The 17,578-nt window shown below is 38.7% G+C and overlaps 1 protein-coding gene across 4 annotated transcripts in view; it reads right to left on the minus strand.

The window, feature by feature from the left end:
* Positions 1–290: 290 nt before the first annotated feature.
* Positions 291–17,578, minus strand: part of LOC115221711 (ranBP-type and C3HC4-type zinc finger-containing protein 1) — a 68,743-nt gene continuing 51,455 nt past the window's right edge. For all 4 annotated transcript variants that reach the window (XM_036510613.1, XM_036510611.1, XM_036510612.1 and 1 more), the window contains 5 exons: positions 9,576–9,745; positions 8,617–8,728; positions 6,414–6,692; positions 5,026–5,169; positions 291–4,518 (listed from right to left, as the gene is read on the minus strand). In XM_036510613.1, the coding sequence (XP_036366506.1) occupies positions 4,438–4,518; positions 5,026–5,169; positions 6,414–6,692; positions 8,617–8,728; positions 9,576–9,745 (786 nt within the window). In that variant the 3' untranslated portion in view covers positions 291–4,437. The remainder of the gene's footprint in view (positions 4,519–5,025; positions 5,170–6,413; positions 6,693–8,616; positions 8,729–9,575; positions 9,746–17,578) is intronic.

Genomic DNA, 17,578 nt, shown 5'->3' on the forward strand with positions numbered 1-17,578 from the left:
CTCTCCAGCTGCAATCCCCGGGTTTTTCCCTCTCTTGTGCCCAACATTTACAACAAACAAGTTTTTATTTATATTTATTTTTATTATTTACACCTGAGTGAATGTAGATACCAGTTGATGTGTTTCATGTCATTAAAATGTAAGAGAGTCTGCACCACCCCCCACTCTTGAAGAAATCTTCTCAGTTCTTCCCTATTGATATAGGTTATTGATTAATTGATTTTTAAATGTTGTTAACCTCAGATCAAAACCATTCCAGCCAGCCATGACCTGCTTCTCTTTCTTTTTCACAATTATTTTGTCAAATGTGTCCTTCAATTTTTTTTGTAGGGGAGTTGGCTGCTATTTCTACTAGGTCGAACTACCAATAGGTTTCACGCACATTAGTGTGTGATCTAATTGGCAGCGGACTTATTTCCAGCAAGCCATTATGTGGTTGCCCTGTCCCTGACATTAGTCAGGGATTCACTCTCGCTTTTCAATTTTAAACAGGAAGTTTTTGTCAATTAATTACATGGATAACCTCAAATTTACCTACAATTATTAATGTTATATTCGATCAACCAAATACACACAGACACTAACAACAAGGATTCGTCTACAGAATTAAAAATGGACAATAAATAATCCTTTATTCTCTGGCTATTAACTTCAGGTTGCAGCCAAGCAGGGACAACATTTTAAGAGTTTCACTTGATCCCATCTGTATTACTATCAAACAGAATGGCTGGTCCCTCTATTAGGTTTACATTAGGAAGACTATTTCTCCCAGTCCTTCTTCACATTTAGTAGCCTTTCAGAACAGCACTCGTCTGCTTCTTTCGTTTTGCAATCACTGAGTGCAAGAGTACCAGCATCCATCCACACACACTTCTTTCCCACATCTCATTCCAAAATACCTCATTCTGTAGAACATTGGCAAACCTCCGCACTTCAACTTCTTCCATTGCTAAATATATTTGTCTCTCAAACTTTTTCCTCTAGCTACTTGATATAATTCTCTTTTATCTCCAGTCTTCTAACCTCTTCCAAGCTTGGCTCTGTATACTCCACTGTTCCACCCTTACATCATCCTCCGTCCAGCTGGATGTTTCTCATCAAATACTTCAGCTTGTAATTCCCTAAACCTCTTATTTTCTGGTGGATCTTTTTAACCTGCACATTTTCCTTTTTCAAACTGGTTTGTATTTCTGAATCTTTCACGTTCTATGTCTGCAATCACTTACCACTAACCACTATATTGACTTGTACATTCTTCACAACCATCTGGCTTGTTTGCCTAATTAACTGGCTGGTTTCCTCAACTTAACACTCCCCGATGCAAATGATCTGCAACACTAAGAACCTTGCTCTGTCTACAGCCTCCCTGTAAGTCACCACGAAGGTCACTGTCATTTGTTGGCTGATGCCAGTGGAATGTAAAAAAGCACCACTCAAGGTAGTGACAGGGGACAGAGACCTTTGGCGATACGCCATGCATGTGTAGACCCGTCAAACCAAGTGAGATCATAGTTGTGGCCGATGCCAGTGGCACGTAAAAAGCACCCACTATACTCTTGGAGTGGTTGGCATTAGGAAGGGCATCCAGCTGTGGAAACCTTGCCAAATCAGATTGGAACCTGGAGCGGCTCCCCAGCTTACCAGTTTTCAGTCAAACTGTCCAACCCATGCCAGCATGGAAAGTGGACGGTAAACGATGGTGTTGTCTGCATAAATGCATCATAAAATCAGTCCTGATTAAGTAGCATTGGTAAAGATAAATGTTCTTTTCTAATCTAGACACAAGGCCCAAAGTGTTTGGGGGAAGTGGGGCAATAGATTAGATTGACTCCAGTGTGCAACTGGTACTTAATTTATCGACCCTGAAGAGCAAAGTCGACCTTGGCAGAATTTGAACTCAGAACATACAGACAGACAAATTACTGTCTGCCAGCCTCATAAATGTTGCTGTTGTTAGTTGCCCAGAAGAGTCCAGGCTTTATTATCCCCCTATTGCAGGCTCTCGTTACCTCAATCATTTTTGCTGACCCAGAGGAATTTATATTTACGTTCTTCGTCCTGAAGGAGTCTGACTGAGGCCCCTTGCATGCAGCTCACGTGTACTTGCCCCTATTCTAGCATGTTAATTTCATCAAAACTACTTTTGATTGTGGCTGCCCAAACTGAACAGAAAGATTCAGCATCTGAACAGAATGGGTTTTGCCGGAATGTTTGTCCGTGCACAACAGATCAGACGTACAAATGTTTCCATTTCCTCAAAATCCTTAACATTCGGAGCCGAGTAAAGAAATAAATAGCAGGGAGAGGTGGGAGAGTGAAAGGGGTGGGAAAATAGAGAAGGCAATCTGTGTCTTAGTGATTCATTAATTAGGACAAGTCCAGCTCTTAAAGGGTTGTGTTTTGTCTGCTTTCTCCTCCAGCAAATTCATTATTATTATTAATATTTAATTCCACTCATTCTATATATTTGTCCTCTTTCAAAAATTTATCATCAACTTTTGTAATTACAAATTTCGTTGTTCAGACCAAAGAAATTTCATCCATTCCCGTGTAAGGTTCTTTCTGACAAATCTATGCTGTAAAATCCTAGTTTGGCCTACAAAAGTTTCTCATTTCCTCTCAGTAAGTAATTGCATTAGGCTTTGTGACCCCTAATGTGCCCAACCCACTCATCCTTACAAACTCTCTCTCCATTTTGTAACCTCAGTAAGAAAATAGCGTAAAGAGACCCCAGTCTCCCCGTTTTGTTCCGGTTGTGTATCTGCATCCTCATCAGTAGACGCATCACAGTGTTGTCCTCTCCTCACTCAGGTTACTCTTGTAATTGTATTGCCTCTGCCTTTTAAGTCTTGCTCTCCACATGTTTATCTCAATATTCACATGGCAATGCTGAATTCATTTAAAATGTGAAGGATTTGCAAAGAGGACTTTATTCCCACCATGTTTACTAACAACATCCAGATTCAAACTTCAAATAATATCTCACACTTTAATTACAGTAATTGGTTTGTTATCAGTTGGGGAATGGGTAACAAGAGAAAGTAAACTAAAAGTAGAGGTCCCTATCCAATACAGGATAATCTGTTGAGGGCATCAAAGTGACTGACACATGGGAGTGGAATAGCTGTGGATAAAGCCATGGAGGCTCAGAGACATGTATGGAAAGACTAGCTAAAAGGGGACAGTGAAGGGCACAACCACCAAGTTGCAAGAAGGGAAGTCAGATGTTGAGTATTTCTAGCAAAAGAAGAAACCCAGAGCAAGAAGTTTGCCAATGAGGAAGGCGAGAGTTTATGATAGAATGAATTCAAAGTGAAAGTAGGGATGCGTGGGGGGGGGGCTTAGTCTGTAGCTTCTTGTTTATTTATAGTCCTCCAACTCAGAGTTGATGCAGGTTGAGACCAATTCCCCATTCGTGGGCCGCCTTCATGTTGAAGACTCGGCACTAATAGCAGAATGTGGAATTGGAAAGACTTCAAAGTGAATTAAGCAAAGACTAAGGTATTAGCAAACAGAGAAGCAGTCAGGTCCTTGTTAAGCCTTCCTTGATCTGCTAAAAAGGAGCTGGTGAGAATTCCATGCAGTGTACCCAGGGGAAACTGGGTATACAAGAGGCATAAAGGGCTAACATTTTCACATATCATAGATGCAGAGCAACAAAAACACTTACAAAATAGACTCCATTCAATATTCAGACGTCTCTCTACAAATAACTGGTCGATCCTGTTACCTTGGAGACCAAATTAGTGTCTTCTGAGACCATTGTTGCCAGAGAGCTTTTTTGACCTCTGCTAGAAAAGGACGGTTTCTGCCTTTCCATCTCACTCATCTTCCACTTTCGCTTTCATGTTGAGGTCACTGTTTTGTTCCCAGTTCACCCGACATTCAGCCTCAGCTACTGTTTGCCATCCCCTCCACCCCATATCACTCTTCCTTCCAACACATTTTGGGCCTCTATCATCTCCCTGCAATCCTAGTCACACTACATTAACACACACACACACATCTCTTGTTAAGTGGTAACTTGTCAATTTGATAGAGATTGACCAAATAAGTTCCACCCTGGACTTAACACTTGAGGTTGATGTGGTTAAGGAAAACCTCTCCAGGCTTGTCCCAGCTGTTGAACTAAAGGCATCTCATAAAAATGCCATTGTAGACATTCAAGATGGCTGGAAGCAGTTTTTGGAATTGACTGATTTCATTCCAAACTTCCACACTCAAACAATATTTTGTAATGTTTGTTATATGGATAAGAAAGTTAAATTCATTTTAATGGAAAACTGTTTTATGAATTTTCTAGAAATATATCTGCAGGTGTTCAAAGATCAACATAATTATTAATTTAACGATCAACAAGAACACATTCACATAAAGTTAACTGAAAGAGACTCTCTATTTTCCTGAATGACACTTGACAAATTAACAGAAATAAAATCAATGACAATTCATACATTTTGGATGACATTTAACTCCGTTCACCTTGCATTTACACCCTCCACTGTTGTCGTTCAGACCCTGAAATTAAATAAACATATATTTAGCACACATTTAGCATATATTTTAGCAGGTCTACACATTCTGGCCCCACCATATTAGCTTGTCTACTCAGATGGATTTATGAAAATATCCACAATTGTCAATATCTTATATTGAAGGGGATTGGTGCGGCCCCTTCCCCTACACACCTTGCCAATGAATGTTTCCCTATTAATTCTTGACTTTCCCTTCTACTTAAACTTTCTGATATTTCTACTCGATTCTAGTTTTCCTTCAAGTTGCAGCCATGCTGGAGCACTGGCTTCTTCACAATTTGCAATCCTTAACTTTTAGTGAATGAAGGAGGTTGATGTTGGGGTCTTCATTCACTTTTCATGCCATGACAATTGCAGATAGAATAGTTGGCAACATCTCAACTACATTTACTTGGAAATGATAAATCTATTTGATAGATACAACTCTACAACAATCACCAGACTAGTATAGTTACATTTTGGCCAACAGAGATTATAAGAATAGCTTTACCTTTGGCCCCCATCTTGGGCCTCGTGTTGCCCAGCAGATTTCAAGTTTACACACTGAACACCTCAACCAATCACAGCCATCCTTCTTTGTGACAATCACCTCACATTGGGGACATTTCATAGCATCTCCAGACTTGAGCAGGTTCTGAAATTATAAACATTTCATTTAGATTTTATTTTTCTTAACTATTTCATGGTGGTCTGGTTATTGTGTTTAAAAAATTTCATGGGGCAAAATGGCCAAAGTTGTGGTTCTTAAACCTCTCAGCCCTCAGCCGTTGTGTCCAACTTTGCCCTCCACCTGGGGCTCCTCAGCAAAATCATAAATAGTTGCATACACAGCTCAAGAGTAATAATTGCAAACAAATTAATGGACAGAATTACAAAAAGAAAAAAAAAAAAAAAAGGTTCAGAACCCTAACAACCCTAGGCCTATCTTTCAAGCAGCATCTTTGTTCATCTGAATTGTTACTTTCCTCATCGCTTTCGCCAGTTTCATTGTCCGAATCACTCTCATTGTCTGCAGAAGTGGAAACTCTTCACCCAAAGAATAAATACCATCAATAATTTCTTCAACTGCTAAGAGTCTGGGCCCCGTTTGTTTACCAGACAAAGCACTGGATTCCTCATACCTGTGTTTCTTCACAAAGGATCCTTTTTTTCCGATTAAAGACCAAAGTAAACAACAGCTATGGAGAACATCGTTAACAATGGATCTCCAACACACTCCACTACAAAGCTGCAACATGATCGGTTGTCGGTTCCAGGGAAGTTTATCTGCTTTTTCTCTGTGTGTTGTTCGTTAGAGATTTAAGGGGAATCTGGCAGAGATTTCATTCAGGCTGTTCTCAGTATACTGGGGACATGGCATTATAGGGTTAAACAATTTGACAGCATGAGGTATATTATACAAATGACTAAGGAATACTCAACCAGTTTCATGTTTTGTCAGTAAATACTGGGAACACAGCACAATGGAGTTAATATGGTGTTTCACAAAACCTTTTTATAATAATTTCTGGAGCTGATGCCCCTATGACCCCCAACAATAATTGAGGATCTAAAACAATTATTGTAGTTGTAGTAGTAGTAGTAGTGAGGGTTGGCAACGAGTATAGTGAAGAAGTAGGGGTTCACCAAGGATTGCTCTAGTAGTTGTAGTAGTGCATTGTAGGTGACGAGTTAAAATTCATCAGCTTGGAGGGGAATTAGATCTACTAAGATGGCTATCCCTAAATACATTAAGATCAGATGGGATAATGCCATAAATTGGATAATCTGGTTGGAAGAATGACAGTGACTCTTAATCCAAAACTAGACACAGAGTAAAGCATCTAGTCTGGTGCTTGGTCAGCTCTATTAATTAGCTTATAATTAACGTTTGCTTACCGTTAAGTATAGTTTCGTCCGCTCTGCATTGGCATTTTGTCGAGATGCTCGATTCAAGTCATCTTGGAACTCTTTGCAGTTTTTCCCTTCATGGATCGATTTACAGGTCAAACAGTTGGTGTGTTGACAGACGGGGCAAGGAAAGAAATTCACATCGTCCTCATATATACACCAGCCTCGACAGTTTGGAGTTTTACAGTGGAAGCTATTGTTTATTGTAGACTCTGCTCGCTGGATTCCAAGGTATAAATAGCGTTTATACACTTCATCTGAAACCAACTGCAAAAACAAAAATAATGTGTGTTTGTATGTTTGGAGAGAGAAAAAGACTGCAGATCATGGAGAATGAATGAGAGGAGGAGGGTCTGCTAGTGGTTGGCCTAAATGAGGGTCCCGAATCAACAGTACCCTGGCAGATAAAGCAATTAAGCATATGAAGACAGGGAAAGCCCCGGCTCATCAGGAATCAGTGCTGAGCTGCTTAAAATATCTGGCAGTGTGGGTTATGGTCTAGTGACCCCTATTGTGAATCAGGTGGTTCACAAAGGAGTCCTACCCAATGACTGGTGTAGCAGCAGCACCATAGTCAACCGATACAAGGGGAAAGGTGATGCTTTAGACAGAAATATCAAATTGCTGGATCAGGTGATGAAAGTTACGATGGGAGAGAGTCTGCTTAGATGAGATGCAGTTTGGTTCTGTGCCAGGTAGAAGCACCACTGATGCTATATTCATGGTTCGACAACTGCAGGAGAAGTACCTAGCCAAAGATAAACATTTGTACTTGGCTTTTGCTGACATGGAGAAAGCCTTTGACAGGGTCCCCTGATCCCTTATCTGGTGGTCAATGTGGAAACTAGGGATAGATGAGTGGTTAGTGAGAGCTGTACAAGCCATGTACAGGGACGCTGTCAGTAAGGTGAGGGTTGACAACGAGTATAGTGAAGAATTCCGGGTAGAAGTAGGGGTTCACTAAGGATCAGTTCTCCTATTCATCATAGTCCTCCAGGCAATAACAAAGGAATTCAAGACAGGATGTCCCTGGGAGCTCCTCTATGCTGATGACATTGCTCTAATAGTTGAGTCACTACCAGAACCAGAGATGAAATTCCAGGTGTGGAAGCAAGATCTCGACTCAAAAGGACTTAAAGTTAACCTGGCCAAAACCCCTTCAAGTAGATGGCCCTGCTCGATCTGTAGAAAAGGCATAGGTAGAAACACCATAAGGTGTACCCGGTGTAAGCTATGGATACATAAGAGGTGCAGCAATATGAAAGGAAAGTTAACCAGGAAAGATAGTTTCTGTGTGTGGCAGATGCACAGGGGCAATGAACACTGAAGATGTAGAGAAAACAGCTTCCATCACATGCTAGGGGAAAAAACTAGACATAGTTTTAATAACTCCCACTATCTAGGTGATCAAGTCTGTGGTGGGGGTGGATGCTCTGAGAGCATAGCTGCTACAATAAAAGTAGCCTGGGTAAAGTTCTAGAGAGACGACTTCACTGGTACAGTGTTTGTATATAAGTTGTTTTTCTGCTTGAAATTGTCTGAGGACAGTTCAATGAACATCCTTTCACTTTGCACTATCAAAGTTGTGGGAAAAGTCAAGAAATGTCGACAACATAAAGGGCATCTGGCCCTAAACACAAAGCCTAGAGACTGGCCCCTTCAGTTACTATTTAATGGTTGTATCTTTGAAACAACTGCTTCAATATATTTTCTTTCTGCCACAATTAAAGGTTGTGTCCATCTCCTCAGTATTGGGCATGGGTGGAGTGAATACCTGAATGCTACGTCTCTCATGCTCGCTCTCTCTCTTTCCAGCCAAAATCTTCAGAACTTTACATTCAATATGCACACAAAAGCAGAGAGTAGCATTCCTGTAACATTTATTCTTCAGAAATATTCTAAAGAAACAGAAAGTCATAAAACCAGGCAGTTCCTGTTCACCACCAGCCATGAAATACAATCAGAAGCACCAAAGTCAGTGTACTTTGCACCACACAAGCACAACACACACAGATTATAAAGAGGTTGTTTATAGCACACACACACACTGTAAAGACCAACCTGCACCTAACATCATCAAACTGCCATCATCTTCACATAAATTAATCTGTAATTGAGAATCTCTCTTCACAGTAAACACATTTCTGCTGTTTCCTGGCACAAAGTTACGACAGAACTAGAGTTTACTCACAGATTTGATAACACGTTCGGGAATCTTTGCATCACATTTGTATTCTTCATTCTGGAAAAGACATCTGGCATCTCCAGAGTCATTGTGGTAAACTGCATCATTTAGACACTGCCTGAAAGAAGAGAAAGACAAAATGTAGTTGTGTTGGAGTCTTTCCTGGTTCAGTCATAAATTGTCCACATTATAACTTGATCTGACAGGACAACTTCAGTTTCTGACAGTAGAAACCATTCCAATGTGAAATGGCAGCTGGACCAAAGAACCATTCCTACAAGAGCAGTAACTCCAAATAACAACCGACTCCAGTCATGCCAACCCAGAATGGGGACAATGAAGGGAGATAATGATGACGCTAACCCTAGCACAGCCACAGAAACCATCCGGTCAAGATTTTAAGGCTGTTTCTCGTAAGGTCATCACAGACTTTCAATTTGAAGTGGTAGGTTTTAAACTCTACAATAAATTGGAAGTGCAACATATAAGAGTCAAATACTTGGCAGAGGAAAAAGTTATATATAAGATGAAGGGGAGTGTGTAAGAGTTTGAGAAGTTTAACGATTGTGAGGAGGTTGTAAGTATTTGAGGTTGGCATCACTTTAGTTAGGAAAAGCAATGACAATATCATTTATCTGAAATTTTAAATTCTTCACTCATTACAACTAAGAAAATGATTAAAAGATTCCACAAACTCTTTTATTTATGGATGATAACACACTTGCAATCAGCCGTCACATTTTAACCCATTTACAAAGCAGAGATTAAGAAGACAAACCTGGCACAAATGGCTGACAGGAAGTGTGTGAAGGGGGCCAATCAGACGGTGATTAGGGCTCTGACCTCTGCCACAATTTGGTAGTTCCATTGATTAAACAACAGGTGATACTCGTTAAAACTGAAATGAGTGAGATCTATTGGTGTAGAATATTACGAGAGCCAAACTGTGTCTTGTGACTACTTACTTGCAGAACATATGCAGACATCCCTGAAGAATGATTCCATCACCAGGAGGAATATCGTCAAAACACACGGGGCAGTTGAATTGCTCAGGGTTTGAAACCAGACTCTTCTTTGATGCATCAATCAGCTGTTGCTTGTGTTTCTCTCTTTCAATTTTGTGTTGGTTCTCCATCTGAAAATATAAGAAGTTTGCATCTATACAGTGAGTACACGAACATGTAGCAAACACACAAGCTACCTTTAGTGAATAGAGAAAGCCTATTGTAAATCTACATGTTTATAGTTAGTTTACAAGTCTATAGTGAGTATAAAAGCTTCTAAGTAAGGTGTGAGTAGAGGGAAAATATGAAATATTTTGGATTGCTGATTTGACATCAGACATTTTTATGTTTCTCTTCCTCTCATTCTCTCTCTCTCTCTCTCTCCCTCTCTCTCTCTCTCTGTATATTTCTGCATGTATGTATGTGTGTGTGTGCCTTCAGCACCAGAACAAAATGAATGTCCAGTCATCCAGACCAGATCATCTCATTCTGGTACAGGGTATGTAAGTAATTTGATATTAATTAGAATGGAGATCTTTTAACAACAGAAAACCTGCCATGGGAACGAAACCTCGAGTCAGAAACAAACAGAGCAACACCTTATCCATGTGTAGCATATAAACACTGGACATTTCACCAAGCACAGAGAAGTGTGTTTAAGTGATGAAGAGTCCAAGGGAGATTTAGCTCTTTATAGAAACCAAGGGGCCGGACCCAAATCTAATTCTGTTAAAACTGTTTTGTCAACGTTATGTCTACCGAAATCTCTATCGATTCTCAATGGTTTGGTTCTGTAGAGGAAGTGAAAGACAAAAGACACTCTTTAGAGGTGGAGGGGCACCATTTCAGGATGTTGCCAAGATCATTTACGGAGGCCGTGTATCATGTATCCAGCAATTTGTATTGTTAGAGGTATCAGTGATGAAGATTTTATAGTACAGAGGTAGTGTGCAGGGTGGGATGTCATGTTTGGAGTTGAGTAAAGTCAGAGGTCAGACAATCTCACTGGAACACAGAGCAAGGAAACTGAAAGATAGTGGTGGTGGTCATGGTGGGATTTATGATTCCTACCTGGTGGTTTGGCCAACAGTTACTTGTAAATTGTAGGCTTGGGGCTTCATAACAACAACAAACCTCAATGTTCATTTAACTCTGTTGCACAGCTTCTCTGGATCCCTGATTTTAAATTGTACAAGGTTTGCTAGTAGCCCTGACATCATTAATACTCCACAATCCCCATGTGAAACACACTGTCTCCTGTCTGTCTTCATCAACAAAATGAACACACCTGACAAATTTGACAAACCTTGGTGCCTTCATTTTCATCAACAATTCAAAGAGCAACGCAGGATCCTGTCTAATCACTTAATTTTGAAATCATTTAAACAATTTTCAAACTACAACAACTGAGAAAGCACCTCGACATGTTTGTTCTTTACAGATTTCAGTTCTGACTTATTTTTTATCTTGAAATGATTTCTAAATTTTGGAAGAATTACTGACAACAAAAAAACTGGAATTTTGAAATTTGGATAAATTTTATGGCATGAACTAAAAATATTAAACCAAAGATTTTTAGAAAAAAACAGGAAAAAGAAGAGAAAAGACAAAAAAAATTTTACAATTGGTTTCATTTCAAAAAAAGGATTTTTTTTACATTCCACCTGAATTAAGAAGCAGCCACAAACAATACAATTTAGATGCAACAAAGTGCCACAGGTTTCAGTTGGTAATTATTTCCTATATTAATTACAATAAGCTTGTACATAAATAGTTTGTGGCAGTTATAATTATCTCTCATACTAATTACAAGAAATTTGTATCTAAAAAGGTAAAAAAAATGTTATTTTTGGTCTGGAACTGAAAAGTAAATCCTTATTTTAGCCATTCCTCTTGAAAGAAAATTCTGGAGAAGTTTGAGAAGAAAATAGTTTAATGACAATGAATTGAATGATGAGGAAGCTGGTCGGAAGACCAAAGAGAAAATTATCTGGAATCAACAAGAATGCAAACCAACCTGGTCGCCCCTGGCTCTGTAGTACAAATGTCTTGTTTTCATACATTCTGAATTAAAATCTTCCACCAAACTTTGGTCACAATTTATGTTCCTAACACTAGCTGAATGATAACTAAGTTATTTTACTAAATTCTTTGTTATATTTAAAATTAATTGAAAGAATGGCTCTCAGCATGGCATGCTTCCTAAGATCAGAATAAATCCCTGTAGAAAGGGAGAGAGAGAGAGAGAGATTGATGAGTTATGAATATAGGAACTGGATGTGGGACAAAATTTTTTAGAGTAAAAGAAGGAACACTGCCAAAATTGGTGACCTTCATTTCAAATAGTTGGAGGTAGTTTTTCATATGGCTTGTCTGTATGTGGGGGTGGGGGAATGTGGGGTCCTACTCCATGCAGTAGGGGTCGTGATGTGGGTTACTGGGGTGAAATGGAGGAAAGGGGGATTCGGTAAAGTTGGCAGATATTCTTTTTGTAAAGGACCCGGAGGATCAATTGTAGTTTGAGGATTGCGTGAAGCATCGATCACAGAATCAAAGATTGTAAAAAAATTCACTTAGCGCGTAAGTCTTATTAACATGGGGATGATTGTGAGAGCTAAGAGGAATTGTGAACTTTGAAGTTTCAGAATACAATAATTTCGAAGAGAGAAATAAAGTGAAATGCCTAAATACTGGAGATAATGGTCGAAGTGTCAGGAGAACGGTAGATACTGTTTAGAAGTGTTCTGAAACTGGAAATTATTATTCCTGATAACTAGGTGAGAGAGGTGAATGATAGGTATATAGTAGACTTCAGTGCAGACACTAGGTTTCATGGTGACCTTAGAAGAGTCTGGACAGCAGGCATGAATTAGAAACAGAGGTTGAGAGGTTTGTATGAGAGAAAAGAATAGAATGAGTGGGTCCTAGATTGGAATGATAAACATGGTTATTGCAAAATATTGTCCAAAGAGTTTGTATTGTTAGTCATTATGGGGAAATGCAAAGAGAAGTGATGATGCAGTGACAAGTGATGGTAGACTTTTGTGAGAAGCTTGCAACAAAATGCTGCCATTAAATACATCTTTAGGACCAGGTGGTGGGATGTACCTCCCTTCTCAGGGGCAGTGGGGCACTTTGCCATATATAAGACTATAATGGAACCTGAAGGATTGATATGCTTTTTACAGCATTAGTAGTGGCAGTAGTAATAGTAGTAGTAGTATTAGTAGCAGGAGGAGGTAGTAGTGGTAGTAGTATTAGTAGCAGGAGGGGGTAGTAGTAGTAGAAGATATCGATACAGCGTATGGAACTTGTGTTTGTAAACTTTTGGAAAGCAAAGGGGTCGTGTATAGAATGATGGAATTGGAGTGTCTTACCTTTGGTCAGACTAAACCAGTTGAAGAACAATGAAAGTCCAGTAAATATTGGTAAGCTTAGCATCACTTTTCATAACGAGGCCAAGCTGAGAGTGGGATTAAAGGTAATTAGAAGTAATTAAACTGAAAATGTTGTTAAAGAATCTTCATTCAGAAAAGTTTGCTGTTTCATGATGGTAGAATGGCAAAAATGTGGCTGGCCATTCTGGTAGGAAGAAAGGATCCATGCAAGTGAATTGGATGATATTCGCTCAAGTGAGGGAGGAGTTGTTTGGATGTGATTCCAGCTTCGTTAAGGATGTTCTGTCACCTGGGGACCCCACATTTGGAACTGTTTTGAGGGCTGCTCCAGTTAATGGTCTTGGTTAAGGTGAGCAGCAGCAGCGGCGAAGATTTGTTGTTAAGAGTGGCGGCATTTGTGTCTTCTTGCTGTTGAAAGAGACAAAATTAGCATGGCCCCACTGGACGATGCTCTCAAGGGCTCCATTCGTGAAATCTGTGCAGGTTTTGCAGATGGTGCCTTGGTTGAAAGAGGATGGGATGTGGTTGGGAAAGGTGCAAGAAGAATGCAAAGTAACATAATCGATGTTAGGGTGAGGGTTGTTGGATGTGGTGGTAAGAAGAGAGTAGGGGAGAAAACTGAACCCTGGGGCATGCTAGAATTGATAGAAAGTGGGACAGAAAGAATTCCATTGATACACGCCACAATGGTGTTACTTGTTAAGTGGGCAATTTGGCTTGAAAGATAAGAAATTTGCAAAGAGGTATCTGCATTGATTTCTGGCTGAGACACCTGTTAGTTACGGTCACCCATTGTAGATAAGGAAGAAACCAGATGAGAGAGGATTCATAGCCAGAACCAAATACAGAAATTCTACGATTGAAGAAAGACAAGCAACAAATAGTCCCAAATATTTTCTGGCTACAGCTTTCAAAGGTCTTTTAAAAACACAACATGAAGTTTGGAAATTCCAAACAATTCTCTGAAGTACATTTGCAAATAGGGAAACAGAGAAAGTGATTGATTTAGTTCAAGATCCACTTTCAAATTATAGTGGTGATGTTATGATTTCCCTGACTGGCACCACACATTAGGACTAATTAGGAGGGAGGGGGGTGAAGAACTCCCATCTATGAACGCCACCTAAACATGATGCACTTTGATGCTTATCCACAAAACAGTTTATTATAGAAGAACATTCAGAATCTCATTGAAAGAAGGTTGAGAAGTCCAACAGATGGCAGAACTTTCAACTCAGTCAATTTAATGACTTTGCCAAACTCTTCTGTGACTGATCAGTCAAGATAATACAGTTGGCAAGAAACAGCAAGATGTACTTGTCCCTTAATACTGAAATGTTGAAGGTGTGAAGCCCTTCAACACACTCCAACCCAAGTGAAGAGGTGACACCCATGCAATGAAGAAAGGGCTTCAAAGTATCTCCTGCTTTTCACATCAAACGTTGTTTTAGCTGAAAACAATAAATGGAATTTGATTTGGCATCTTTGTTTAAGGTTTGATGACTTTTGGTCTTTAAGAAGGACACAGCAACTGTCAGGTGGACATTAATCCATTCATATTCAAACTGACCAAATCAGGTCTTTTGCACCTGCTCTAGAATGTCGTTCTAAATAATTTTTTAAATCACAACATTGAAATCTCAAAGCTGAGATCATACATGGATACTTCAAAGCAATGTGAATAAATAAGCAGAACATTTCATAACATTTGGCCAAGTAACTCGGAATAGAAAAGGGCAATGAGCTGTGCCTGTTTGCAGAGTGGAGGGCTTTGATGCAGTCAATGGGTGAGAAGAAAACACGAAATGTCTAACTGAAAAACCCATCTTTACTTCAATGACCATCAATGGATTTTAAAAAGGATTATGAAAAGATAAATATTGGTTTGGATTTTCTTCTGGAACAATCCATTACTCATAAATCCTTGTACTCCATGGTAAGTTCTTTTGTATTGATGAATTAATCCTCAGTTTTGAAATCTGGGGGTTCCTTCTGGAATCTCCATAACAGCTAATCTTGAAAAATTATCGTCTTCAGAAGTGAGCATAGCCCCTACTGCTTGACTTTGTCATGAGAGTTACCTGGTGGTGGTAAAGACCAAATGGTTCCACAAATCAAAGAAGGAAGAACTTTGACAGGTTGTGCCAAATGTGAAGATATTTTTATTCCAAGAATTCCTTGGACTCAAATAGAGAAACTTTTCAAATTTCAATCACTTTAGCTGCTAATGACCCCATTCGTTTGGAATGAGAATTAATAATGACAAACTTCTAAAAGTATTGGAATTGATTTGAAATCACGGTTTTTGAGGCCAGGATCAGCTGCACATTGCAGGGGCAGCAGGAATTGTTTCTTTTTGTCTCCCAACAAAGAAATGAAGAAACCCAAGAATAGTAAATAGAAAAATAATTGATTTCCAATAAAATATCTTTTTTATGTAAAAATGTTTTCCCAGAAAATAAGACAAATATATCAGATGAGTTCAATTTTATTTTTAGCTTCATATTAGATGTTTAAGTACATTTGGAAAAGTTTCAACTCACATCATCATCATCATCTCCATGGTTTGGATATAAGAATTGGAGGACGTTGATTACCAATCCCAGACCAACTGAAAGACTCTTTGTACGTTTTCCTTTTTTGCACACACACACACACACACACACAAATATATATATATATATATGACAAAAAAAGAAACTACGACAGTTGATGAAGTGTATAGGAAAGGAGGACCTGCTCAATCCATAGAAAAACATGGAAATTATGATTGATAGATTTAATTGTAGATTGAATTTCCCTTTCATCACTCACTGCATTTCTATTCATTTTCCATACATTTTCCCCTCTCTCTCTTCTTCTTCCTCCGTCTACCACCCACTCTTCTCCTACCAATGTACCTCCCTACTATACCTCTCCCCCCACCCCATTGCCTCGCTATAAGGGATAGCATTACATCTGGCCCCTTGCATTCACCCATTTCCCATCACCTACACAATATATTTATTCTCTCATTACTCATTCTCTCTCTCCCTCTCTCTCTCTCTCTTGGTGTATTCCTTCTTCTTTCTCATTCTTACTTTGCCACCACATACAGTTCCTAGCCAACCATCCTACCAATAATTGTCCTGTTGCAGTCAATCACACTCTCTCTCTTTCTCTCTCTCTCTCTCTCTCTCTCTCTCTTCCATTCTTCTACTCTTCAAGACTTCACTCTGATCTTCCTTCATTCACTCATGAACACTTGAAGGCAATGACATAACCTGCTTGTATTGGAGAACAAAAGAATGGACACATGAGACCCTCTCTATTTATGGTGTCATTATTAGATACAGCCAGTCCATGGGGTAAATTGCTTAGAGACAAGGAAGGAGATGAGAGAACTGAATATTGCCAGAATCCAGAGAATTTCTCTAGCGTTGGCAAAAAGTGGTTGGGGGACACAAATAAGACCCAGTCATAGAAAATACAAGCAAGGCATGCCCTTGCCTGAATTGTCGAAAGGAAAAAGTTCATTTGAATAGATACTAACTGGTAAAATGATAATGATATTGCATGTGTGAGCATATATAAATATGATGCAGATAAACAAGAGTATGTGTATATAAACATTATCGTTTGCATGATGCCAAGTGTTAAAGAATACTTGTGTTTTTGAACACTTGGCATCGTTTCAGCAGATTTCCCCAGATGCTCTCCCACAGCAAATTTGGTGTGTAAGCAAAACACACACACAATATATATACAACCAATAATGTTTATATTACTAGAGCAGCTTTTAATTTGTAATATATATATATATAAAGATTTCTTTGAAATTTCATTGTGAGAAGACCTTCATGAAGACAAATGGAGAAAGGGTATAAAACTGGTATCTTCACTTTTTTTCCATGAATCCAAGAAAGCAATTAGGATTATGGCCAGATTTGAACCAGTTCTATAAAGGTTCAGAACAAAATATCACAAACTGTTTTCTTCCTTCACGGTCCATATATATCTAATTCTTAAATATTGTGAGTGTCACACTTCAGTGCAGTGAAAATAATGAAGTCATATAAAAAAGACAAATATGATAAAAAAAAACAACAAAAGACCATACAGCTTGATTAGAGGAGGCATTATCGTTGGTGTTTAATTAGAGGAGGCTTATCGTTCGTTAAATTTGTTGTCGTCTTCTTGTGTCTAGTCTCTACGAATCCTCGCTCCTGGCGTTAGTGTTGTGATCCTCCTATGTTGTGAGAAATACAACAGAAATATTTGGATTAAAATGGGAACAGAGTTTGTTTTAATGAATCTAACATTAAGACTAATTGTTAGTTAATCTAAAACTAGGACTGTCTGTTAATTAACCTAATATTAAAATAATTATGAATTTCACATTTAAGTAATTGTTAATATATGTAAGTTTAAGATGACTTAATTGTGGCTTAATTAAGCTAAAAGGAAATAAAATTCTATCTTAAATTCAAATAAACAAATCTAGAAAAACAAAACAGCGAAAATATACAAAAATACTTAATTCTAAAAAACTAATTATATATAATAAACAATAGTCAATTAAGAAAG

Source organism: Octopus sinensis, linkage group LG18 (genome assembly GCF_006345805.1).
Source record: "Octopus sinensis linkage group LG18, ASM634580v1, whole genome shotgun sequence".
NCBI classification, from domain to species: domain Eukaryota; kingdom Metazoa; phylum Mollusca; class Cephalopoda; order Octopoda; family Octopodidae; genus Octopus; species Octopus sinensis.